Source organism: Cannabis sativa, chromosome 6 (assembly GCF_029168945.1).
Source record: "Cannabis sativa cultivar Pink pepper isolate KNU-18-1 chromosome 6, ASM2916894v1, whole genome shotgun sequence".
In the NCBI taxonomy this organism is placed as follows: Eukaryota; Viridiplantae; Streptophyta; class Magnoliopsida; order Rosales; family Cannabaceae; genus Cannabis; species Cannabis sativa.
The window spans coordinates 67,268,528-67,294,318 of record NC_083606.1 but is presented as its reverse complement, the minus strand read 5'-3'; the positions used below and the strand labels follow the sequence as shown (position 1 = coordinate 67,294,318).

Below are 25,791 nucleotides of genomic sequence, written 5' to 3'. Positions count from 1 at the left end.
ACATATTATGATTAAAGTACACTAGATTAGGTTCATCTGAGTTGTTTCTTAGTCGATTGAAGGCAGAGGCTCCATATTTGTTGGTTCTGAGGTCTGCTAGTGTAAGAGTTGATCTGATTGCCATTGTTGTCGATTCCTGTGCTCGCCATATTTGCTGTCAATGGACGAAAAGGCTTTGATACTATGTTGAATCTCTTGGCCATGATCAACCTCAGTAACAGAAAGAACAGAGCAAGAAGTAAAGCAAGAAGAGAAGGAAGAAAGACAGAAAGAAATGCAGAAAGGAAACGAAGGAAGATTGATGAAATAAAGAGCAATCTTATTCATTAAGTGTTGATCGTACATGGTTTATATAGTGACAGAATACACTGTAAGCAACAATAGAATTAGTTACAGCTGAAACAAACTAATCCTAACAAATTCTTGTAACAGATAAAACTGTTACAACTGACATTAACAGTTATAACAACCATATACCCTTAAAATAGATCAAGTAAATTCTTCTTATAGCACTTAATTTTAGTGCTCATAAATTCATAATATTGCTAAGAAAGTACTAGCAATTGGTAGGAAGTTGGTTTGGAATGGTAATTCTTAATGAAGTTACTCAATTTTCATAAAAGAGAAAAAAAAAATGTAACTTTTATTTATTCAATCAATTTGTCCTTGTAATTTCTTACTACTTTGCTGTAATATCTTAGATTTTATATTCCATTGAAATATAAATAGTAACATTTTTTTCCAATTATTTTTGGACTATGCACCCTGAAATAATCTCCCTAGCTAGGTACTGTAATGCATACTAAAATTATTATAATAGGAAAAAGCAACGAGTGGCACATATTTCTCCAAACAACTTGTGGCTATTACAAAGATATATACTTCTCCTACTAATTGGTCCTTATTGCTTCTCTGTTTCTTCCACTCTCTTTTCACTTTTGTTTTTCATTATTTCTTCCTCAAATATACAATTCATAATTAAGTGAAAAAGAATAAAGTGTAACAATTTGTAGTTTTTGACAAAACAAAGTAACATGGTAATGATGCTTAGAGGCCATGGAAGTGCTGCTATTGGATTTTCAAGCTTTGCATCATCATCATCATCATCCTCTTCATCTTCATCTTATTTAAATCAAAATGCAAAACCCTCTTCTCTAACCTCACCAACAATATTCCACTTGGTATGTACACTCTCTTCTTCACAAAATAATAGTTTCTCTTTCTTTCTCAATTATTTTCTATAAATAATTATGTACATTAATTATTTTGTCCAAGTTATTTTAAAAATTAATTAAGCTACTTTTTAAATTAGGAGATGGTATGTAAACAATTAACAATTCGCACAAGTAATTATGCCTGTTTTGCCGTACAAGAATCTTCTACTTCTACAGGTGATTATTACAAGTCATTTTGTTAATTAATATTCATAGAAATTTACATTACAAATTTTCTTAAATTAAATCCTTATGCTCTAACAATATTTGAATTTTCTTTTTTAATTATATGCATTAATCCTTGTGCTACATAATATAAGATTTGTTCCACTTAATTTTAATTTTTTTTAATCTTCAGTAGCTACTGATGAAAATAAGGAAGCTAAGCCGGCTAAGAAAGCAGCTCCAGCGAAGCCGAAAGCTAAAGCACCGGTGAAGGCGCTGCCGGAGATGATGAAGGAAGAAGTAATCCCTTCACTAAAATCCATTCTTGAGGCTCAAGATGATGTTACTGACATTGAGCTTTCTTTCCAAGATAATAAGGTACACATTTTAGTTCATATAATAATGGGTGCTTCTAAAATGCACCTGAATACATTGATGCACCAACTACCTATTTCGGCATCTAAAAGAATTTTTGGTCTAATTTTTTTTAATATTTATATACGTTATAGTTATTTAAGATACAAAATTTTGAGAAATTTGCAATAATTTACAATATGGAAAACAGTGCTCAAAGTCTATTTTACACGCGTATAAAATAAAATAGTCACGTGTGCAATACAATGTTTGAATCCTGCTTTTGGCGTGTTAAATATTTTCAAATTTCTTAAAATTTTACAAGATATCTTAAATAACTATAATGTACATAAACATAATAAAGAATTTAACTAAAAAATTATTTCAAAAATACATCGGTAGTTCCCTTTAAAGGAATTTGTAAAATTTTCTTATAATAATTATTATTGCTTAATTAAAAAACAAATGTTATACGTACCTAACCTTATAATATTTACTCAGTTGGAAGGCTCCTTTGCTAAGAAAGGCAATCCATATTCATTTTGGGCATTTTTTCCTGATGGGGTCCTCACAGGTAACAATTAATTGATCAACATTTATAATTCAATATTATTTTTATATAATTTAACAAATAAAATAAAATTAAAATTAATCATTCTACTAATTAATTATTTTGGTGTATGTTTAAATACTTAACAGGTCCAAAAGGTTTTTCATTGTCCTCTTATGGAGGGGAAGTAAGCACTGTTGAGCCATTTCTTATTGATGAGAAGAAAATAACAGCAAGACATGTGGTTTTCTGGGTTGAAAAGCGTTTGGCAGCACAAGGAATCATTCCTGTATGGAATGATTGATCAAAATCAAACTACTATAAATTATATTTATATGTAAATGGATCCACCAAAAATGCAATTTGGTTAACATTTATACCTTCTCACATATTTTATTTTTTTCATAATAAAGATGAAAAAATATCACCCCTTCTGTAAATGTTTAGAGTAAAGATGTGGCTTGGAAATTTTCATCCAAAAGAGAGAAAAATGAGTAGACCATATCTATATATATACCACAAGATATAGGAACATTATCTTGATCTATAATTCTAAATTATTCCAACCTCTAATTTTCCTACCAAATATACTGAAATCTAAACAGGTGTTTTTTTTCTCTTTAAATGAGAAAGTAAATTAAAAAAAAATAGTAATCTTCATTGAAATCTTCTTCGTTCTTAACTATATAATAAGATTTTAATAATTAAATAAATGTTGTATTACTATTTGCTGTGATTAAATTGATTAAGAAAAAAAATCATAGAAACTGTATGTCCCAATACATAATTTGTTAAATTTTGACAACATAATCGTGTATATATCTTAAAGTATCAAAACAAAATTTATGAAATCAAACTGTCTATGTATATATTATTTAAAGGTGTTCGGGGTGCGGGTGGTGTGGTGTTTGTCTATTTTTTCAAATCAATTTGCACGTGTAGTTTTTCTAATATCTCAAACCGTACTCGCATCGTAAAACTAAATAATCGTAGAAACTGCACCGCAACAAATAGTGCGGTGCAGTTTCTGCGGTTTGGGCTATCACCAAATAATTAAACTATTACAAATACAACAAAGTTTGAGCAACACCTCTCAAAAATACCATAAGACTTGAAAATAAATATGAAAAAAAAATTAAGTTTCAACAATACAATAATTAGTGAGCTTTGGGTTGAGCCTTCACTATTAGACCTAAATAGATATAAAAATTAGTATTTTTATGATATGCAGTGTGGTGCGGTTTGAACTATATATTAACAATTCGAAACTGTAAATTGCACCATACGATTTAGAAAAAATTCAAACTGTGACCGTACCTTAAAAAAATTTCAAATTGTATTTTTTTTATAGTGCTGTATGGTACGGATGGTTTGAGTAGTTAGAGCGATTTATTATTTAGACATTTTAAAACAGTCTCATATTCACTTCGTAAATGCTTTTTAATACCACCAAATTGAAACTTGATGAATTATCAAAAAAAAAAATTGAAACTTGATGTAAACTCTCTCGTCACCGTGGACTTCATACTCTGCCGCTCCATTGTTGTTTTCTGAAGCCCATCAGAAATTGGGCTCATTATACTACCTAAGCCCAAAATGGGCTTTAACTGCACATCATTAGCAATGGGTATTTACATAAATATGGGAAAAATAATTTACATACATATAGTATGTCATTTAAAATAAAAACTTAATATATATAGATATGCCATTTTAAATTACTATAAAAATATTAAAATTCCCTTCATATTAGTTTACATAAATATGGTAAAAAAACTTAATTGGAAAAGATATGGCATTTAAAATAAAAACTTAACACATATGGGATATGCCACTTTGAATTACCATAAAAAAATATTAAACTTCTTTTCATATTTTTAAAAATAAATAAATAAATAAATGAAACTACAGTGATCGTTGGAGTTGTCACTGGGGCTGAAAAAGTCGCCGGAGTTTTTTGTCAGTACTAGAAAAATCGCCCGAGAGTAGCTTCCAGTGTTGGAAAAGTCGTCAAAATTGCTATCGACAACGAAAAAGTCATCAGAATTGGCATTGTCGTTGGAAAAATCACCAAAAAAACCAGTTTCTTAGTGATTTTTCCGGCGATAATGCCAATTGCTATGACTTTTCTAGAGTTTACTATCGGTGCCGGAAAATTCGCCGGAGTAGCTGCCGGTGTTAGAAAAGTCGCTGGAGTTGCTGACAGTGCTAGAAAAGTCGTCATAATTGGCATTGTCGCTGAAAAAATCACTGGAAAAATTACCAAAAAAACTGATTTCTTCATCAAGAAACCGGTTTCTTCATCAAGAAATCAGTTTCTTCATCAAGGGATAATCTAGAAACGGTAGATGAAGAGGCATTCAGAGACATTCGAAAAGCAATCCTACATAGCATCCCTTTAACATAGGATCCCACCAAATCAAGGACTTTTTCCCCACGTCAGACTTGAGGAGTATGCGCACCATCAAAAGGAAACTAATTTTTTATCCAGTATCATATTCTCTAACATTCATTGTACTAACACGGCGACGCACAACACCTGTCACCACCAAACAGTCCCTATATGTATAGATGATAGTTATCTCGTAAATCGGGCTTTACCTAACCGGCCAAAGCCAATACAAATTGTATTTTACCCCCAAGAGTGCGCCTAGTTAACACATTTAAACCCTAATGGGTCTGGCTTCACCCATAACCAACTCAAGCCTATAAATAGAATATTATCCCTTCATACAAAGGGTTGGAAAATCATTTCTCAAATCAAATGCTAAGGATTAGGTTTCTTGAACTTAGGCAAGAACACTCTTGTGTAAAAGTACTTCAAGGCTTTTCTAGCTCAATAATATTGACTCGTGGACTAGGGTTCATTAACGTCCCAACCACGTACAAATTCTTGTTTCTTTGTCTTTAATTTATTCTTCTTTAAGTGTAATCTATTTATTAATTGGTTTTTGAAAATCTCGTTAAAAATTTTAGTACTTTCATTGAGAGCTTGAAGAAATTTTAACCATATTTTATTCTATAACAGTGGTTGCAACTCCAAACACGGTAAGTAGACTGCCTGTTCGTGATGGTTGAGATAATGTTGCCATGGATGACGTGAACCCACCCCCTTCGGTGAACGCTCAGGCAGGCGCCGCAAGGGATGGAGAAGCGTTGAAAGTGGATAATTGCCTAATCCATAAAGGCCAAAATCAAGAAGAATACATCAATGATGATCTCATTGATGAAGATGAATGATAAAACCGAGACGGCCGGGGATCCCGAAAATAACTACAGCAAAAATTATAACAAGGAATATGAAGAGTTTTAAGAACAAGACCTTGAAGTAATACGACTACAACAAGAACTTGTAGATACCCAAAAATGTTTAGCAGAGCAATAAGAGGTTTCAAGACAAATGCAAGAAGCTCTTGTACAGTAAAAGTTGCTCTAACAAAACTCACGGACTGTTTGGCCCAAAAATAAAGTGGAGTCGTATCTAATTCAGAAGATGAGAATCCGGAGCCATGTGTAAGAATAATTATAAAGGCTCAGTTGCCAGAAAATATCATAATGCCACAAATGGAATCGTACGAGGGCATGACGGGCCCCAAGACACACCTATCCAAGTACAACAGGTTGATGCAGGTAGAATAAGTAAATGATGATTGGAAGTGTTTGTGCTTCACTTTAACTTTTTCCATGTCCGCGAAGGATTGGTGGAAGAGTTTGTCATCCGAATCTATCCAAAATTGGAAGGATCTATAGTCCGTGTTCCGGAAGCAATTTGTGGCTGCTAAAGATTTTTTCATGGAGGTCACTTCTGTTGGGTTTTATGCCCTAAATAAAACTCATTTCAATATAATCAGATTTACTTATTAATATAGATCAGAAATAACATTTAATGTTGCATGGTTCACATGATTTATTTCATGATTATATGTACATAATGTATAAATTCATCTGAAACCCTTTTCACATACTTGATCCTGTTTATTGTGCCGTCAACACATTGGAAAGTAAACATGACTATGTGAATAAAGTTTCCTAGATTTATCGTACACGTGGTTTTACTGATATGATAATCTACAACAAGAGTTTACTTGCATTTGGAGAAGTGCTATGTTCTTTCCAGAGCATTGGTTAAAGTAAAGCTCAGGTTGGATGCATGGAGTATGCATCGGAAGGGACCGATATTGAACTTTGACTTAGATTTATTAAACTTACCGTAATATCTATTCAAGTCAATATCGCCTAGTTGATCCTAGATCAAATGATCTTAATCCTGTTATGATTAGGCTCAATCTTGAAAGGCTATTCGTGTTCTTTGATTTGTTAGTTAAGCCTACTTTTAGGTCAGGGTGATACGTACATTTTGGGAACACGGTAGTTCAATTGAGTGGGAGCGCTATCATAAACATGGAATCTATAGCTTCTATCTGGCGAATAGTAAGCAAAGGATGATCTCCTTCGAGCTTGACCAAACGAACATAAATGGTGGAGTACTCATTTCACATAAGCTGAAATATCATTTATACGGGGTCAAGTGTTTTAAGGAATAAATACATTGTAGGGTGTAACGGTAATTTAATCCCTTTACAGTGTAGATCATTCATATAGAGGATCATTGATCAAATTAGGATTATAACAATGGATAACTAATGATGTGTCTATATGGTGGAACATATAGAGCATTCTATATACTGAGAGTGCAATTCTAAGTTCTATGCGTGGATTCAACGAAGAATTAATAAGTTAGTGAATTTTAGTGTTAAATTCTTGATCTACTTATTGGAAGCTCGGTTATATAGACCCATGGTCCCCCCACTAGTTGAGATAATATTGCTTGTAAGACTCATGTAATTGGTTTTGATTAATCAATTATAATTCTCAAATTAGACTATGTCTATTTGTGAATTTTTCACTAAGTAAGGGCGAAATTGTAAAGAAAGAGTTTATAGGGGCATATTTGTTAATTATGATACTTTGTATGGTTCAATTAATAAATATGATAAATGACAATATTATTTAATAATTATTTATAGTTATTAAATAGTTAGAATTGGCATTTAAATGGTTGAATTAGGAAATTGGCATTTTTGAGAAAATCAGATACAAAAGGTGTTAAAATTGCAAAATTGCAAAAAGCAAGGCCCAATCCACTAAGTTTAGGGCCAGCCACTTTTGTAGGAAATTTAAACTGATTTTTTCATTATTTTAATGCCATATAATTCAAATCTAACCCTAGTAGGAATGCTATAAATAGATAGTGAAGGCTTCAGGAAAATTACACTTTTCTTCTGACTTTTTCTATTCGTAAAAACCGAGCCTTCTCTCTCCCTATCTTTAGCCGACCACTCTCTCTTCTTCCTTAGAATTTCGAAATCCTTAGTGATTTGAGTAGTGCCCACACACATCAAGTGATACCTCAATCATAGTGAGGAAGATCGTGAAGAAAGATCATCAGCAAAGGAGCTTCAGCATCAAAGATTCAGAGAAAGAGATCCAGGTTCAGATATTGATAATGCTCGCTACGTAAAGGAATCAAGGGCTAGATATCTGAACGGAAGGAGTCATTATATTCCGCCGCACCCAATGTAAGGTTTCTTAAACTTTATATGTGTTTATTTTATCGTTTTAGAAAGTTCATATTTAGGATGTTAATAAACATACTTGTGAGTAGATCTAAGATCCTGGTAAAATAATTTCCAACAACTGGCCTCATAGCCATGGTAATTGATTTACTTACATGTAATTTGGACTTTAAAACGATTGTTTGTATGTTCTTTGGATGGTATCATGTTGTATTGAGTGTTATTTGATGATTGATTGATGATTGTGAAATTTTCGTGAAAAATAATTGTTATTTCGGTTCTGGCATTATTTTTATTGGATAGTATGGAAAAAATTAAGCAAGTTAGCCTTTTACAGAACTCAATTTGGATTTTATTTGAATTAGTTATGATTTTTGAAGATTTGACAAAATCGGAAATTTGTCTTTGATAGTTTCGCGATCGCAGAACTGTCCGTACAGTTTCGAATTTTTTCAATTTTCTTCAATTTTTCATACTTTTTCATGGAATTAACTTCCAATTTTTTGTATGGTTTTGTATATATACTATTACTATTCCTAATTCAATTCTAATTATCATTTTGAATTAATTTAAATTTTTTTTTAATTTAATTCATGATATTAGTGTAATTTGAATTTGAATAGAATTAGTATTTATCTTTTTGCTTAAAAATCTATCTTATTTTTAAATTTGATTATATTTTTTTTAAATTTAAGGTTAGATATTTTAAGATATTTATAATATCTTTTAAAGATATTTATAATATCTTTTAAGATATTTTAAAAATATCTTATCTTTTAAGATTTTTTAATTAAATCTTTTTAGATATTTTGACCATATTTAAATTTAAAATAAGATATTTATAATCATGTAATTTTAAATAGATATAAGATATTTTGCTAATTTTTTAAATTTTGTTATTTTATTTATTTAAATTACATTTAAAAATTTGAAAAAGATATTTATTTATCTTTTCTAATTTTTTATTTAATTTTTATTTATAAAATAACATTTAAAATTTAAAAGTAGTTAGCAAATTTTTGAAATGATATTTAGGTTGGTTGAAACCTAATTTTTCAAAAATTGTAGGTTTAATTTTAAATTTTTTTTAAATTTCGAATTTTTTTTTTAAATTTTTAAAAAAAATTTCGAAATTTTTTTTATTTTTATTTATTTAATTAATTATTTTTGAAATTAAATATTTATTTAAAATTAAATAAATCCTACATCCAACTATCCAGCTAACCTTGTTGCAGGAGTATGTGTTTTAGCTTATGTGTAAGTTTTTAAAACCTATTATTACTTGATTGCAAATAGCCATGGTTACTTTTTGCCGCATCTAATGATACCGATGGCTCCCTTGGTCAAGTTAATAATTTGTAACAGGTAAATTTTACAATCTTCTTTCATCTGTGTATGACCTAGCAACATGATAGGACCCATCCAAAGTGTGCCTGTGTGAGCCTATGTGTTTAATTTGATTATAGATACATATAGGTTGTTGTTGCTAAAATAAATTATCATAGTTCTTGATAGAATTTATTTAGGCCCATTTAGTTATTGGGCTTATTCAATGAATAACAGTTGTTCTTATTAAGGTTAAATTCCTCTCTTTTGGGCCTTGTGTGAGAGTTGGGAGCCATAGAAGTGGGTACGACATACCGAACTCAAAGACACCCCTCACACAAACCACCCCAATTGTGAAGGCCCATTTGCCTGATTTGAATGACTGTACTAGGTTAATTAAACTAGTTTAACCTAATAAAATTGATTAGCAACATAATTAATTTCATTTATTTTGAAATTAATTTAAGAAAAATATAGTTTAAAGAATTTTTTTTATTCTAAGCTAAACTATATGTATTTTCTTGTATTTAATTAAATATAGAATTATAACCATCTAGATTCTTTCTGGAGCTTAATTTAAATTTTTCATTAAATATTCCTATTTAAGTTGATATTTAGTTATCTACAACTAACCAACTTAAATCTGAATATCTTTTGAATTTCAAATTTCAAAATTAAGTTGAGGAATTTTAGGCATTGGTTATTAAGATTCTTTAGATATTTTTTTAAGTTAATATCTTTTCGAATATTAACTTAAAATGGAATATTTTCAAATTAAGTGGTTACAACTTAATTTTTGATATTTAATTAAATTTAAATTTGAAAAATATTTAGGTTCTAGATTTTTTCTAATACAACCTAAATTAGATATTTTTTCAAATTTTGTGGAAAAGATACTTAGTCAAATAAGATATTTTCTAGATAGTTATTTCTAGACTACTTATTATTTCTAATATTAAATAGGAAAATATTATAAATTGTGAAATTAATTATTTATATAATTAATTTTGGTACAATTTATTTTAAGTATATTTTTCCTAGTATTAAACTAGAGATTAATAATTAAGCCTTCTCTACACTTAATTATTTATTTCTTGAATTTAATACATTTAATTAATTTGAAAATAAAATATCTAAGTTGATTTAATCATCATACTTAAATATTTCTTTTTCATGACATTTAATTAAAAAGAAAATTATTTTTAGTTGAAATTTAATTTTTCAACTAAATTTAAATAATTTTCAAAATATATTTTTTCTTTATTTTATTAATCAATTTTTCGAAATTGCATTTCTTAAATGTTAGAATTTCGAATTTTATCTTGAAAAATAGATTAAGTTGTAAATTAATTATTTATTTTAATTAATTCTTGGATCAACTTAAATCAATGATTTTTTCATTTATTGATTAATTTAAAATAAATTGAATTAAAGTATATTATTAGAAATTGAATTAATTAGTCAAAGAAAAATCTAGATAGATGATATTTTTGCTTGAAGTATTTTTCTAGTGTATTTAATTAAATAGAAAATTAATATTTAAGTTGATTTTCATCATCATACTTAAATATTTGAAATTTTTCTTATATATTTAATTAAATAGGAAAATTATATTTTTTGTTGTAAATTAATTTTATTAATTAATTTTGGACCAACATTAAATTAGAATAATTTTTCCAGGATTTATTTTTTATTTTAATATGCATTTTTCGAAAATTGTATTCTTATATACTTTAATTTTTCGAAATGCAATATATATTTATAGAAAATTAAATTTGAGTTGTAAATTAATTTAAATTAATTTTGTAACAACTTAAATATTTTTTCTAAATATTTATTGGAAATTATTACTAAGATGGAAATAATTCATATTATTTTCATATCCATCGAAGTAAAATTTATAAATATTAAATTAAAATTTATATTTAGAATTTTTCATTCTAAATTGGAAATTTTAAATAAATATATATTTAAAATAAATAGATTAAATAAAGAGAATCAAAGAAAATACAACTCACTTTAAATAATGAGCTTGATTATTATTAAGATATTCGATCTCCATTGTTGGTCTTACAAAAGTTAAATGTTTTCAATATAACCTCGAGACGCTAGACTTCGTCCCCCTATGGATGGTTATTCGTTGAACGCATTTAACACCGTAAGATTTCCTTTGATAAGTGTTTTGTAAGTTTTCGTCTCTATTAGACTCTCCCCTACGGTGACTACTTAGAGATAAACTTATGAAACATGAAACAATGGTGGAAGCTCATAAAATGAGAATAACCTTGACTCTCGCCTACCGGGACAACGTTGGATTCTTATTTTGATCGAATAAAAGGTTGCTAGAATGGTTTCTATTTTAGATGAGCTGACAACTCTATTCAATAAATGATGCTTTGACTCTCGCCTACCGGGACACTGTATCAGTTTGTTGAAAACCTTGGAAATTATATAGGATTGTATGTTTTAGTATTTTCACTAGTCATTCCTACTTGCTATATGTTTATAATTTTTGAATTGTGTATGAATTTATATTGAACCATGTTATTTTCTGTTATTAAGTTGTAGTTTAATTTCGAATCTTCATTGTTGGTCTAACTTGGCTTGTTTATCTAATGAGATAAATCCCTAGTGGATTTTCACCATTAGACATACATAATAGTGTTAGATTTCGAAAGATAAATATTGTACATGCGACATCTAGCTGTTCATCAATTGATGACACCGTAGACTAGTATTTTTACGATATGAAACAAGAAGATTATATAAATAAGATTACTTTGACTTTCGCTAATCGAAGCATCGTTGGATTCTTATTTTAAACGAAATTATCCTAATTCCTCTTAGCTTATTCATTTCGAATTAGCTTTCAAAACATATCATTGGATGAATGGTCTATAAATCATTTCATGTCATTTTCTATGACGCATATGATTATAATCCCGAAATTCTATTCCCAATTGATATAAATCCTCAATCTTAGAAATCTCCTACTTGTATGGGCAAATCTGACTTAGAGTTTGTAGTAGTAGTGCTGGTCCAAGATAGAATTACTCATAATATTTGGTATAAATTTAAGTCTTTGACTTTAATTTTAGATTCCAAATAGAAATTTTCTTATATTTCTAATTCCAGAATACAATACAGTTACACTTTTTCAAGTGTTTAATATCCATCTTCTATTAATGGATTAAAACTGTATGGAATATGAGTTAGGTATTCTGTGACCAGGATCCACTTGAAGTATTCTAAGAACTCTTTCATGTAACTAAACCTATGTCATCAATAAACACTACCATTTTTTTTATCTATGGCATTTGTATCTTGTTCATAGTGGATTTGACAAGATCAATCTCTGCAAAGAGTTAATATGCCTATATCCATTGAAAGTAGTTCATTTCATTCGTAGATGGATGTACATTCAGGGGTGGATATGAGTTTTTCGTTGTATTCTTAAAACGATAACTCTAGATTATACCTTTTAGCAAGAAATTTGAAATGTTTGAAAAATTTCATTAATTTCTAGCAATGGTTAAAACCATTAAGGTAAGTGGTTAAAGATCTTGCGAACTGATAGGGGTGGAGAAATAGTTAGTAGATATGCAGTTCAAAGATCATTAAATTGATTTTTGAATTATATCCAAACTTACCTCCCCAGAAATATCGAGTTGCATATTGATGATTAGTTACTAGTCGTTGCCTAAATCCTTCTATGGTAATACAATTTCAGAATGATGTAATGGTTGGGTACTTAATGTAAATCATTACTAGATTCATGGATGACCTAATCAAAATCTTAAGAAAGGCTAGAACTGTTAACCATGGTTTGTTAGCTTTTCTAAGTGATTAGGGGTGGACCATCCCATTGTCAATAGATAAGAAAGTGTTTGTTCAAACAAATACTACTTTTCTAAGAAAATGACTAAGTCTGAAAAACAAGTAGCAAATAAAGGAGATATTTAATTCTTGATTCCAAAAGTGTTCTATCATCTTATATAACATATGATGATCCCACTGCCTCTGTTGTCTTGTCACAACCGAAGAGATCAATACCATTTAGTTTTCTTCGACATAATTCACGGTACCTTGTCGTAGTGGGAGAGTTTCTAGGAACTCACCTTCTTATGACTTGGGAGACACAAGTGATTAAAATCCATTGTGAGTTTAAACAAGTAATGGATTGTCAAGATAAGAAACTAATAAGAAAGCGAATAGAACTATGGTTTAATCCATTCACATGGAATAACCTAAAGTTTTCTATTACAAGGACATAAAAGGAAATTTTCGTTTATAAGTCCATTCAATGGACTGAACAAAACTTCCTGTTCCTAGTATTATAGGTTTGAGTTTATCTAAACCTATGGCTTGTGGTATACCTGGTAATTACTTACTCTAATGCAAGCAACTTAAGTAAGATGCTGAAGCATTTTCTTTCTAATGGCAATCTATAGAAGCTTCACAACTTCTTAGGCATAGATTTTATTTATCTAAGGAAAAGTCTTAACTATTCCAGAAAAGATAAAGCCATGAAAGAATTTCTTACATCAACAGTGAGAGGTCTTAGATATGCTTTTGTATGCCTTAGACCGGACACTCCGTCGTTGAGTGGGAGTAATGAGTAGGTATCAGATTAATCCAGGAGAAGAACATTGGAAGACAATCAAGTAAATCTTAAGATAAAGAAGAGGAACTATATGTTAGTCTATAAGAGTGTGTTTAAAAACTCTTAGACTACACCATATCAGATTTTGAAATTTGCCTTAGTGCTAGAAAATCTTTCTGATAAGATGGTGGTTACTCTGGGGGTGGAATAGTGATTTTGGAGAAGTTTAAAAACCTATCCGAAGTCTCTAGGTCTACCGTAGAGAGACCGAATGTTAAAGCCAGCAGAAAGGTACTTATTCGGTCTAAGGAAAGTTCTATACATCTTTGGCACCATTCCAAATTGCCTTAAACTACTAGTGTTAATTTCGATTAACCAAAAGTAGTTGCCAAAGGTATAGAATCCAGTATCCCAAGAGAGTAGACATATAGAGAGGAATTTCACATTATCAATGATTTTGTGATTAAGGAAGAGTAATGGTGGAGAAAAGGTTGTGGTTAATTCAACCTTTCAGATCCTATTATGAGGAGTTTACTACTACTACACTTGATTTGTATATCAAGGTGTTGAGATTATTTGAAACGCACTTTTTGTTTTATATTAGTGCAAGTGGGAGTTTGTTGGGTTTTATGCCCTAAATAAAACTCATTTCAATATAATCAGATTTACTTATTAATATAGATCGAAATAACATTTAATGTTGCATGGTTCACATGATTTATTTCATGATTATATGTACATAATGTATAAATTCATACGAAACCCTTTTCACATACTTGATCCTGTTTATTGTGCCGTCAACACATTGGAAAGTAAACATGACTATGTGAATAAAGTTTCCTAGATTTATCAGACACAGGGTTTTACTGATATGATAATCTACAACAAGAGTTTACTTGCATTTGGAGAAGTGCTATGTTCTTTCCAGAGCATTGGTTAAAGTAAAGCTCGTGGTTGGATGCATGGAGTATGCATCGGAAGGGACCGATATTGAACTTTGACTTAGATTTATTAAACTTACCGTAATATCTATTCAAGTCAATATCGCCTAGTTGATCCTAGATCAAATGATCTTAATCCTGTTATGATTAGGCTCAATCTTGAAAGGCTATTCGTGTTCTTTGATTTGTTAGTTAAGCCTACTGTTAGGTCAGGGTGATACGTACATTTTGGGAACACGGTAGTTCAATTGAGTGGGAGCGCTATCATAAACATGGAATCTATAGCTTCTATCTGGCGAATAGTAAGCAAAGGATGATCTCCTTCGAGCTTGACCAAACGAACATAAATGGTGGAGTACTCATTTCACATAAGCTGAAATATCATTTATACGGGGTCAAGTGTTTTAAGGAATAAATACATTGTAGGGTGTAACGGTAATTTAATCCCTTTACAGTGTAGATCATTCATATAGAGGATCATTGATCAAATTAGGATTATAACAATGGATAACTAATGATGTGTCTATATGGTGGAACATATAGAGCATTCTATATACTGAGAGTGCAATTCTAAGTTCTATGCGTGGATTCAACGAAGAATTAATAAGTTAGTGAATTTTAGTGTTAAATTCTTGATCTACTTATTGGAAGCTCGGTTATATAGACCCATGGTCCCCCCACTAGTTGAGATAATATTGCTTGTAAGACTCATGTAATTGGTTTTGATTAATCAATTATAATTCTCAAATTAGACTATGTCTATTTGTGAATTTTTCACTAAGTAAGGGCGAAATTGTAAAGAAAGAGTTTATAGGGGCATATTTGTTAATTATGATACTTTGTATGGTTCAATTAATAAATATGATAAATGACAATATTATTTAATAATTATTTATAGTTATTAAATAGTTAGAATTGGCATTTAAATGGTTGAATTAGGAAATTGGCATTTTTGAGAAAATCAGATACAAAAGGTGTTAAAATTGCAAAATTGCAAAAAGCAAGGCCCAATCCACTAAGTTTAGGGCCAGCCACTTTTGTAGGAAATTTAAACTGATTTTTTCATTATTTTAATGCCATATAATTCAAATCTAACCCTAGTAGGAATGCTATAAATAGATAGTGAAGGCTTCAGGAAAATTACACTTTTCTTCTGACTTTTTCTATTCAGAAAAACTGAGCCTTCTCTCTCCCTATCTTTAGCTGACCACTCTCTCTCTCTTCTTCCTTAGAATTTCGAAATCCTTAGTGATTTGAGTAGTGCCCACACACATCAAGTGATACCTCAATCATAGTGAGGAAGATCGTGAAGAAAGATCATCAGCAAAGGAGCTTCAGCATCAAAGATTCAGAGAAAGAGATCCAGGTTCAGATATTGATAATGCTCTGCTACAGAAAGGAATCAAGGGCTAGATATCTGAACGGAAGGAGTCATTATATTCCGCTGCACCCAATGTAAGGTTTCTTAAACTTTATATGTGTTTATTTTATCGTTTTAGAAAGTTCATATTTAGGATGTTAATAAACATACTTGTGAGTAGATCTAAGATCCTGGTAAAATAATTTCCAACAACTTCATTGACCAACATCAAGCAGCAACTTGGAGAGAGCCTGAAGAACTACGTCCAACAGATGATGGAAGCAGCTGCAAAGACCAAAGTTAATGACAACATGAAATTAGTGGCCCTACAGTTAGCTATTGGATCCCTACTTTGGTCAGAATTACGAAGAAAGAGATCTGACACTTTTTTGATTTCTTAACCAGGGCTCAAGGTTTCATTAATTTGGAAGATGCTTACACACAAGATTTTAGAGTAGCTCCGACACTCTCAGCTAACGTCATTAATTCAGCTTCTGCACTACAGCTTCTAACTCCATCGATTATGCCACCCGGGACCCAATACAAACCCCCTACCCTCTACAGACCAACTGCCTCAGGGTATGCTCCCACATAGACGAATTTTTATGATTTAGGAGTAGCACAAACCGGATGTAGTGTCACTCCCAAACAAACACAAATGAATCAAAAAATGGAAGTTCCAAAATTAGGCGTAAGCTAGTTGGGAATTAAGAGAAGTGAAAAGATTCAAAGCTGGAGCGAAGCTCTGAAAAAAGGATGGAAAGGATATAAAGCCCAATATACAGAGTATACCAACTTGATCGACACTCATGAGAATATTTATAGGGCTACTTGCAATTTAGTTCATTACAGGAAGCCTCCTCTAATATGCAAGGGTGCAAGCATAGGAGAGATCATAGAAAGAAATGCGAGTAACATGGTGATATTGGGTATACTACCAATGAGTATAATTGCTTAAAAGATGAGATTGAAAATCTCATAAAATATGGACGTCTCCATGAATAGGCAATAATCCCAAACATTTATCCATGACAAAGGGCAGCCCGAGGATAGTTGGTTATTCTCAGACAGCATGGGGCCATACCCTCTTCAGGGAGCAGTTTACCAACAAACTCTGGGAATACAGGCCCCTTAGGGGCTCCCAAACCTCCAGGCACCTAGAAATGTATGAGCTCCCGGACTAGGGAACCCCTACCCTCTAGGTGTCTCTCCACCTCCAGGCCCACATATTGCTGAAAGCACCATAAATGCCCAAAAGAGGCATCTTAATGAACTTGAGAAAGAAGGGAAAATGTGTGCTCTGGTTCAGACCCCCAAAACAAAGGTCGTAGATGTTGAATCTGCCATCACTTTCATGGAAGAACCCGAGAGAAAGCCTCTGACCAAACTAGAGTCTCACGACCATCGGAGGAATCACAAGTGCCAGCAATGACGGTGGCGAAAAGGCTCGGAGTCTCACGACAAAACTCAAAGGAAATGGAAAGTGACTTCAAAATCGCTCGAGTACCTAAATATTCTAACTGTAGTTATATGTTTTTTCGTTACTTCCATAGACGTGTTTTATACCACACTAACACCAGTATTATTGAATATGAAATATGAAATTCTAACCAATGGAACAGATTATCCAACTGTAGTGTCTCATCTTCTTTACAAAAGTGAAATTGTTAGTGTCTCATCTTCTTCACAAAAGTGAAATTGTAACCTATGAAATAGATAATCCAATATTTTTTGTTACTTCTATTGCCAGTATTATTCAAAGTGAAATGGTTAGCCAATAGAGATGTTCCCACATGTACCTTTATTTTTCTAATATATCCTACCATATTATTTTTAAATCCATTTTTTCACAGGTTAAATTATTTTTCTTATATGATTATTTAGTTGGAATTTTTTATTATAATAATAATTTTAAAAATGTACTTGTAATTGCAACTTGAATGTAGAAATGGGAATTGAATACATTTAAAATAAAATGTATTGCATAATAAGATTTGAGATTTAATAGACTGCAATGCAACTAGTGCTGAAAAAGGCTCTTAAAGCTAATAATAATGAGCCCCAATTAGGTAACATAAAGGGCCATCAAAATCACAAATCGTATCCACAACCACAGCTACTACTCTACTACAAACAAACATAATTATTACTTTTTAAAGCAAAATCCTTCCTTATAATACTGTTGTTCAGTAATGCACATTCATTCATTCACTATACTCTTATTAATTTAACTCTACACCTCCACAATTAACTATGCACAACTTTATTAGCACAAAAGTTATCCACAAGTTATTTTAACAAAAAAAATTTTGTTTGGATAAGCACGCTCCCAATTTGTACATTCAAATTATGATAAATGTAATTAATTCCTACTTAATATTACACTAATTTGAGTGTGCAAATTAAAAGCATGTCTATCATTAATTATTTAACTAACATCCCAACTTACAAATTTTGTACAAATAACATTGTAATTTTCTCCAAAAATAATAATTTTAAAAGTTGAATTAAATAAAGTAATTTTCTTATTTATAGCCACTATGAAAATGATCACAATATAATTGCTATCATGAGCTTATTGTCAATACTTGTACCATAAAAGTCCCTTGAGGCTTGAGTTGTTTCCATTTTAGCAATTTAGTCTCGAAACAAATAATCAATTAAACTCTCAAGGTTCTTTTAGTATACCGTATAAGTATCGTATTGTATTAAATAATAAATAATACTATATTTAGATAAAGCAATATATTATTAATTATTACGACCAACATATTTAATACAATGTAAGTTGCATTATTTAATATATAATAAATAGTTCACATTAGCTTGTATTATAATATTTACAAAAGATTCGGAGTCAATCTCAATTTCTGACCCGGTCCTAGACCAAGACCGAGACCCGATACTCGAACCCAAGACCCTGGACTTGAGACCCGAACCTAAACCCGTGACCCAACTCATAGTTGATGTTGAGATGGAGTGTATTGAAATTATATTATAACTTTACACAATCTATTAATTATAAATCAATACTAAATATAGTTTGTATTAAATAATACTACTCTATAATACAATATAATACATCGTACTAAACGAGCCTATATGTTTAAATAACATAACCCATGTAAGTCTATTTGTTAAGAAATTAAAAATGAAAGGATACAAAAACTGTTGTTTCAAAGTTATCATTGCCGTCCTTAACAAAAAAAAAAAGGTTATCATTGCCTTAGTACAATTTTAAATCTTTTCTTTTCTCTTTTTTTTTTTTTTACTGAGATAGAGTATAGTAACTTGATTTTATGTTCTGAAAAATTAAATAAAAAAATAATTTTATTTACTTATATTTTTCAAATAAGGCAAGCAAGCCACGTAGACCCGTTTCATTTTTGTCGAAAATGATTTGACCAATCAAATTGCCATTCCTCTATTTATCACCAATTATTAGTACTAATTTTAAAATAATAAAAAAAAAAATAGGTGTGCATATAAGATTATACACTAGATTCGTCAGAACCCACAACACTGTACATACACAACATACAACAAAGAGTCACGAGACAGCTCTAATAAAATAAAACTAAAACAAAAAAAGAACAGAGAATCTTAAGCAACAAAAGTCTTCTTCCCATGAAATAAACACATACAAACACATAATGGATACAAATAAAAAACAAGATCAAAACAACACAACTGCCAAATACATATCACTACTCAACACCCAAGAACAAGAAGAATACTACCACAACAACAACACCCCTCCCAACCCCACATTTTCACACCCCCAATTATTTGCACACATACAAAAAACTGACACGTCCATAAATACCATTTCAGCACAAAAACAAATACAAACTTCCTTCCCTTCCCTTCTCCCACACACTCAGACAAAAAAGTCTTCTTCACTACACAGTCACAGGTTCACAGGTTCACAAGTTCAACAGTCTTCTTCTTCTTCTTCAACTTCAAGTGAAGCCAAACCAACCCAACCACACTATAAGTTACAGTGCACCTGCAAATGACTTTTTAACCCCCCTTCCCACCACACGTGTAAAAAGTACAAAACAAACTAGACTTTATTACATTACTGTTATTATTATTATAATAATAATAATCAGAGATAGAGAGAGAGGAGTGGACCCCACAGAGATTCATCATCAAAAACTCACCGTCCAAACTCCAAAGGTTCCTTCTTTCAATCCCACAACACCAGAAACTTTCTGAATACTTTTAAAGATCTTTTCTTTTTTTTTTCTTTTTTTTCTACCAACATTACAGGCGTGGAGAGGTGAAGAGAGAGGACAAGGACATAAAATCAAATGGGGAAAAGAAAAGGAAAAGGAAAGAAGTGAAAGTGGGGCCAAGAGTTACCTAACGCGCATGCACTTCATCCATAGGGGTTCTCAACAATTAAGAGAGAAGAAAAGGTAAGCCTTATTTTACAGCACACCAGCCCACCACTACTACTACCATTCCCATGCGTTTAAACCTTTGTGTGACTTTTTTGATTATCTTTAATACCCCAAAAGCTAAAAGATAATCATTTCTGGTCAACAAGCCAAAAAAAAAAATAAACCCCATTTTTTTTTTTAATCAGCCTCAGCGTGCAATATCATCCCAATACTTTGCCTCCTTTATTGGCCCATTATATACAGCTCTTTCCAGATAAATAGAGAAATAAAAAGATGGGGAGGACCCCACCAAGGGAACAAAGCTACTACTCTCCAAGTCATTTCAAATTTCATCAATCATTCATCCAAAGAATTCTTGGGCTACCCATCTTTTTTCAATTCACCTTTGCTTTCTTCTTTCTTTCTACTCTTTAATATAATCAAGTATTACTAAAATGGAAGGGAATGGAAAGTAACTAACACACAAAACAACTTATTGGTAGCTTACTCCTAGAGTTTCGGCTTTAAGCTTTGCTATCCTCAAGTAGTCTATAGCTTCATCAATGACCAACAATGGGTCCTTGCCTTTTACTCCAGGAATTATACTCTCAAGAACTCTCAACACTTGAAGAATCTTATCCTTTTTGGACCTCATGTTTCCCAAAGTACAATCAGATCCCTCTAATCCAATCTGGCCGCCACCATCACCACAGCTTGATTTTGCATCATTGTCATATCCGTGTGATCCATCCAAGTTTATTGAACTGGCAGTGTACGAGGGAGATGATTTATTATAACCACCATCAACCACTTTTTGCCTTTTCCTTGAACCATCAGAACTAGCAACATCTTCCTCAATTGGACCTCGCTTTACATAACCCTTTTTAAGTTGCATAGGAGAGTGATCAGGACTTGTCACTTCATCATCATCATCACCACACTCGCCAGTGTCACTCTCATCCTCCTCCTCCTCGTAATCATCAGAGTAGAGTAAAGCATTGATTTCTTCAGTGTCTTCGTGCATCTCACTGCCTTCGTTTTCACCAGATGCTTCGTGTAAGATGTTCTTGGTAGGATCATTTCTATCCATTTGGGCAGCATGTCCCAATTTGTCCAAATCGTCGTATGCGGACGCTAGTCTTGCAGTGCCAAGACTTGGATAATTATGGATAGGAGGGCAACCGTAGTTATAAAAGAGCCTCGTTTGATTCTCAGACTGATCGAAAATAAGGAACCCCTTTTGACATGGCCCTGAATATTTCGCATTGGGCATAACCATTCTTCCGAGACCATAATTAGCACAAGGATTTGGGGTAGGAAGTAAGGCAGGAAAGTCCAAGGGCAAACATTGAAGTGACCCGTGGTCGTGACCTTCATTTTTCTGCTCAGTCTTTGAATTCTGCAAATGAGGATTGGCAGACCCTGGCAATGCCACGGGTGTGGAGAAGTTGCACGTGCATTGATTTGTATGTGACGGCAAACATTCCTGTTGCCTTGGTTCAAGCAACGTGCTCATACAAATCAAATCAGGGAGTTGCTGAGATGAGTTATGCGAAGAAGGCCAGGAACCTTTGGCCTTAACCATCCAACCAAACAATCACCTATAGACATAAAAAGAAAGCTAAACATTTAAACATGAACTAAATCAAATACAATATTTAAAGGATCAAGTTAGAGGAATACCTAATGATATTGATTTTCCTTCAGTTTGAAATTGCGTCTTTACGAAACAAAGAAATGAAAATGAAAAACTCTAACTTCCAGCTTGGTACAATGACTTAAATATGGAACCAATTTACGTAACAGGTTTAAGCAAATGACGAAAGTATTCTGCCTGGAGAATAATATAACAAAAGAAAAAGGTTAACAAAACTCAATTATACAACAAATTGAAAATATTAACAGAGAACTAAAATCGAAACAGGTGTGTTTGTACAAACCTGGCAATCCTGCAAAGGTTGAAAGCATGCAATTACTCTAACTATAATCGTTGGTCTTCCTGCAATTCCATTCAAATGTTTCAATGCCCGAAATCTTGTTTGGCTTGCTGCTTGGCACACCATAACTACGCTTGAACCTTACGAAAACCACTAAATCTATGCGATTTAATTGGCCAAATCTAAGGGAGGAGGATAACGAACAGCTAAAACACAATTGAAAAGGAGCAGAAAATGCTGAATTGAGTATGAGGAACGATTGGAAGCAAGTAGCGAACAACGAAACGATGGTTTATCAGACCAAGCTAGTGAGATACTAAGATTAAACACTAATAGAACTAGTACAAAGGGATGGATTAAAATCAAAGGAGAAAAAAACTAACAGAAAGATTTTAATGGAAATGAAGGTTTGAACTATCAGCTACTTAGATAATCCTATAAATATCAGGAGCAAATACAAAAACGTGTTCGGATCCCATGGAAGGTAGAATAAGGGAAAACTAAACTAAGGTGGAAAACGAAAGTCCTCTTAAGGATTAATTTACAGAATAACTCTGCAATATAAGTTCAAGCGCACAACTTTACGATACACATCAACTGACAAACTCAACCAAAGCATGTTGTTCTATTTCACTTCAATATTTGATATGCCACCACAAATGATTGATCTTCAATTTATATTTAACTAATATCCTGCAAATATATTGAAAAAGAACACATTAAAACCATAAGAAAAAAGTAATGCAAACTCAATAACTGAAAACCAAGACAAGGAATGCAATGCTCCATTCATGTTAAGAACATTTAATATGCTAATATATAACAAAAGTATGATATCTTATTATCTGACTTAAGCTTAGTTCACTCTTAAAGCAGAAAACAACTGAAAAGCCAGCTTTGTTTATTAACTATTTCAGAAATTTATACATATAAATAATCTTGTCGGGTAAATATTCCTGAAAACTTATCTTTAGAGAGTAGCTGCATTTTGTTCATGCCAAACAGTTTTTGCTCTTGAAAACAAAAAAGAACTGAACCCACAAAGCAATATACATCAATAAACCAAAACCAAAACAAATTTCATTTTCTTTCTCTTTACAAAGAATTAGAAAGTAAACAGTCAGCTTTGCTTTATGGCATATTTCCTTTTAGGTGAAAAGGAAAGAGAAGAAATTTTTATCACAAACAGATTAAATTTCCCTGTTCTGGTTTGTACGAACAGAAAAAACTAGGACCACCATTAAAAAATTAAGCTAATTATTTTCAACATTAAAAAAATAAGCCACCACCACAGTTTTCTCAAGAAACAAACAAATAAAATCAAATCAAATTCATACATAATAAAAGAACAGCAAAAACTTCAGATCCAAAAACCCTTCAAACTAAAAGACTCAATCTTTCCATCATACCCTCTCCTCCTTTCCCAAGAACCAAACACAATATTATTCAAATATAAACACATCCCATGAAAATTAAAAGATTATATATTTAAGATGAAAGACTTACAGGACAAATTACGCTTGCTGGAACTGATCAAAGGAGAAAGAGAAAGATCAAGATCAGGTGCAACAGAGAGAAATGAACAGTATGAGATTGAGAGTTGAGATGAGAGAGAGAGAGAGATTGAGTGTGTAAAGAAGAAGATATGCAAAAGAAATGAGTTTGATAGGGGCAGACAAGCCTATATAGACTTTTTATATGACCATTTTGCCCCTTGAGCATGCTCTGGTTACTGGTAACAAAATTATTTTATTAGATTTGTTTTTTTAACCACTCTTATGTGAAACGTGAATAAATATTATTATTTTTTATTTTTTATAAAATATTTTGGTCAACTATGCTGTTGGAATTTGGATATTTAATTTTTTTTTTCTTAAAATTAAAATTATTTAGTCCCATAAAAATTAAAAAATAAAAACAAAAATAATGTTACTATTTAATATAAATTTTGACTTTTTTGACTGTGGATGTGGTTGATGAGTGATGACTCTGACTCAACCAACAATTAACAATTTCATATATATATAAACCATGGTTACATTTTGGGTAATACCGACAAGAGGGGCGTGTTCAATTTTTTATGTTATTTAGTCTTAAAAAAACTTAAAATAATGTGTCCTTTCTTTTATTTCTCTACTTAATTATTCATCGAAATTTGTTTTTAGATTTTATTTACACACAAATCTGTTATCTTATTCAATTTTTACTAGTCAATATTAAACTAATAAAATATTTACACATATATGAATTATAGTATTTTTATTAAGTAAGAACGATTAGCTATTTCTTTCAATAATTATGAAATAAAATAGGTAAAATTTTATAGTTAATTATATTAATAAGAGTATAATATATATTTTAATAATTTATCAATTTTTATTAAATCAAATCACCTAAAATAATGTGGTTAAATACAGTAGATAAAGAATCACCACTAACCACATGATCGACCTCACACCTCACGAAGAGAAGCCTGTGATAAAGTATGGACGACCTTATTCGCAGACCGTTTTATAAAATAAAACGAAACATAACATAAATAATCAATAATAACCGTTACCCTGATATTTAGGTGCGCTATAATGATTTTCTAATTAACGTGCCACTTTTGCTAGGCAAAGGGTTTTTCTCGAAAATTGTGTCAAATTAAAATTTTTAATTAAAATTATTAAACTTTATAAACATATATATTTTACATAAATCGGAATCTCGTATTTAAACTTTGTACAAATGTTATCAAAATACTTTTACAAACATGTCGCACATAGACTACAAAATACTGCCCAAGATGTCCTGAGATTGTACAAGAAAAACACACTTAATCTAAAAATGCCATTAATGACCCAAGTTCAAACTCAAACTTGTTCATTCGCCACATAACACGTAAAGACCAACATCAAGAACTCAATTTCAACTCAAATTGAACCTAGAAACTGAATTGCAAATAATTCTAACCCTAACAGCCTCTAAAACTCAAAATTGCATGTCATAACCAGCTAGAACTTAGAGGATTCAAGAAGTAAGAGTTTCTAGGGCTTACCTTGGTTAGAACTTCTTCAAATCTTTGCTGAAACCTTAAAAATCAGATGAAAACCCTAAGTGTTTCCCCTAGTTTTATCTCAACCGAGAGAGAGAGACAAAAAGAGATAGCTTAAGAATGTGTTTTGTCTTCTAGCCAAAACTAATTAATCAATAATTAATTTGTTTTACAATTATCAGTTGAATATAGTTCTACAAGAATCCACTAAAGGACAAACCTCACCAATGTAACAAAAAATTACCCTTTTGCTCTTACTTACACCTTAAGTAATCTAAAGGTTTAAGGGTAAGCTGGTTAGTTACCATCACCCCGCCTAACTCGATATTCAAAGTTCCTC

General features: G+C 31.3%; 2 protein-coding genes across 3 annotated transcripts; one reads left to right on the top strand and one right to left on the bottom strand.

Annotated features, from left to right (window-relative positions):
* Positions 1-836: 836 nt before the first annotated feature.
* On the top strand, positions 837-2,723 carry LOC115724662 (uncharacterized). Of its 2 annotated transcripts, none has more exons than XM_030654001.2 (5): positions 837-1,181; positions 1,313-1,391; positions 1,573-1,757; positions 2,235-2,307; positions 2,433-2,723. In XM_030654001.2, the coding sequence occupies exons 1-5, from the start codon at positions 1,035-1,037 to the stop codon at positions 2,585-2,587; spliced, it is 639 nt and encodes a 212-aa protein (XP_030509861.2). In that variant the 5' UTR covers positions 837-1,034; the 3' UTR covers positions 2,588-2,723. The 2 variants fall into 2 exon arrangements, with proteins under 2 accessions (XP_030509861.2, XP_030509862.2); XM_030654002.2 differs by having other exon boundaries at positions 856-1,181; positions 1,576-1,757.
* A 16,969-nt stretch (positions 2,724-19,692) lies between these two features.
* Positions 19,693-24,147, bottom strand: LOC115725351 (transcription factor bHLH143). Its single transcript, XM_030654839.2, has 4 exons — positions 23,921-24,147; positions 22,418-23,107; positions 22,161-22,311; positions 19,693-22,078 (listed from the first exon to the last, which is right to left on the bottom strand). The coding sequence occupies exon 4, from the start codon at positions 22,060-22,062 to the stop codon at positions 20,971-20,973; it is 1,092 nt and encodes a 363-aa protein (XP_030510699.1). The 5' UTR covers positions 22,063-22,078; positions 22,161-22,311; positions 22,418-23,107; positions 23,921-24,147; the 3' UTR covers positions 19,693-20,970.
* Positions 24,148-25,791: the final 1,644 nt, after the last annotated feature.

Coding starts and splice junctions, on each gene's coding strand:
- LOC115725351 (XM_030654839.2), bottom strand. CDS start 22,062: ATGGTTAAGGCCAAAGGTTCCTGGCCTTCTTCGCATAACTCATCTCAG.
- LOC115724662 (XM_030654001.2), top strand. CDS start 1,035: ATGGTAATGATGCTTAGAGGCCATGGAAGTGCTGCTATTGGATTTTCA. Junction 1,182..1,312: donor CACCAACAATATTCCACTTG/GTATGTACACTC, acceptor TTTTTAAATTAG/GAGATGGTATGTAAACAATT. Junction 1,758..2,234: donor TTTCTTTCCAAGATAATAAG/GTACACATTTTA, acceptor ATATTTACTCAG/TTGGAAGGCTCCTTTGCTAA.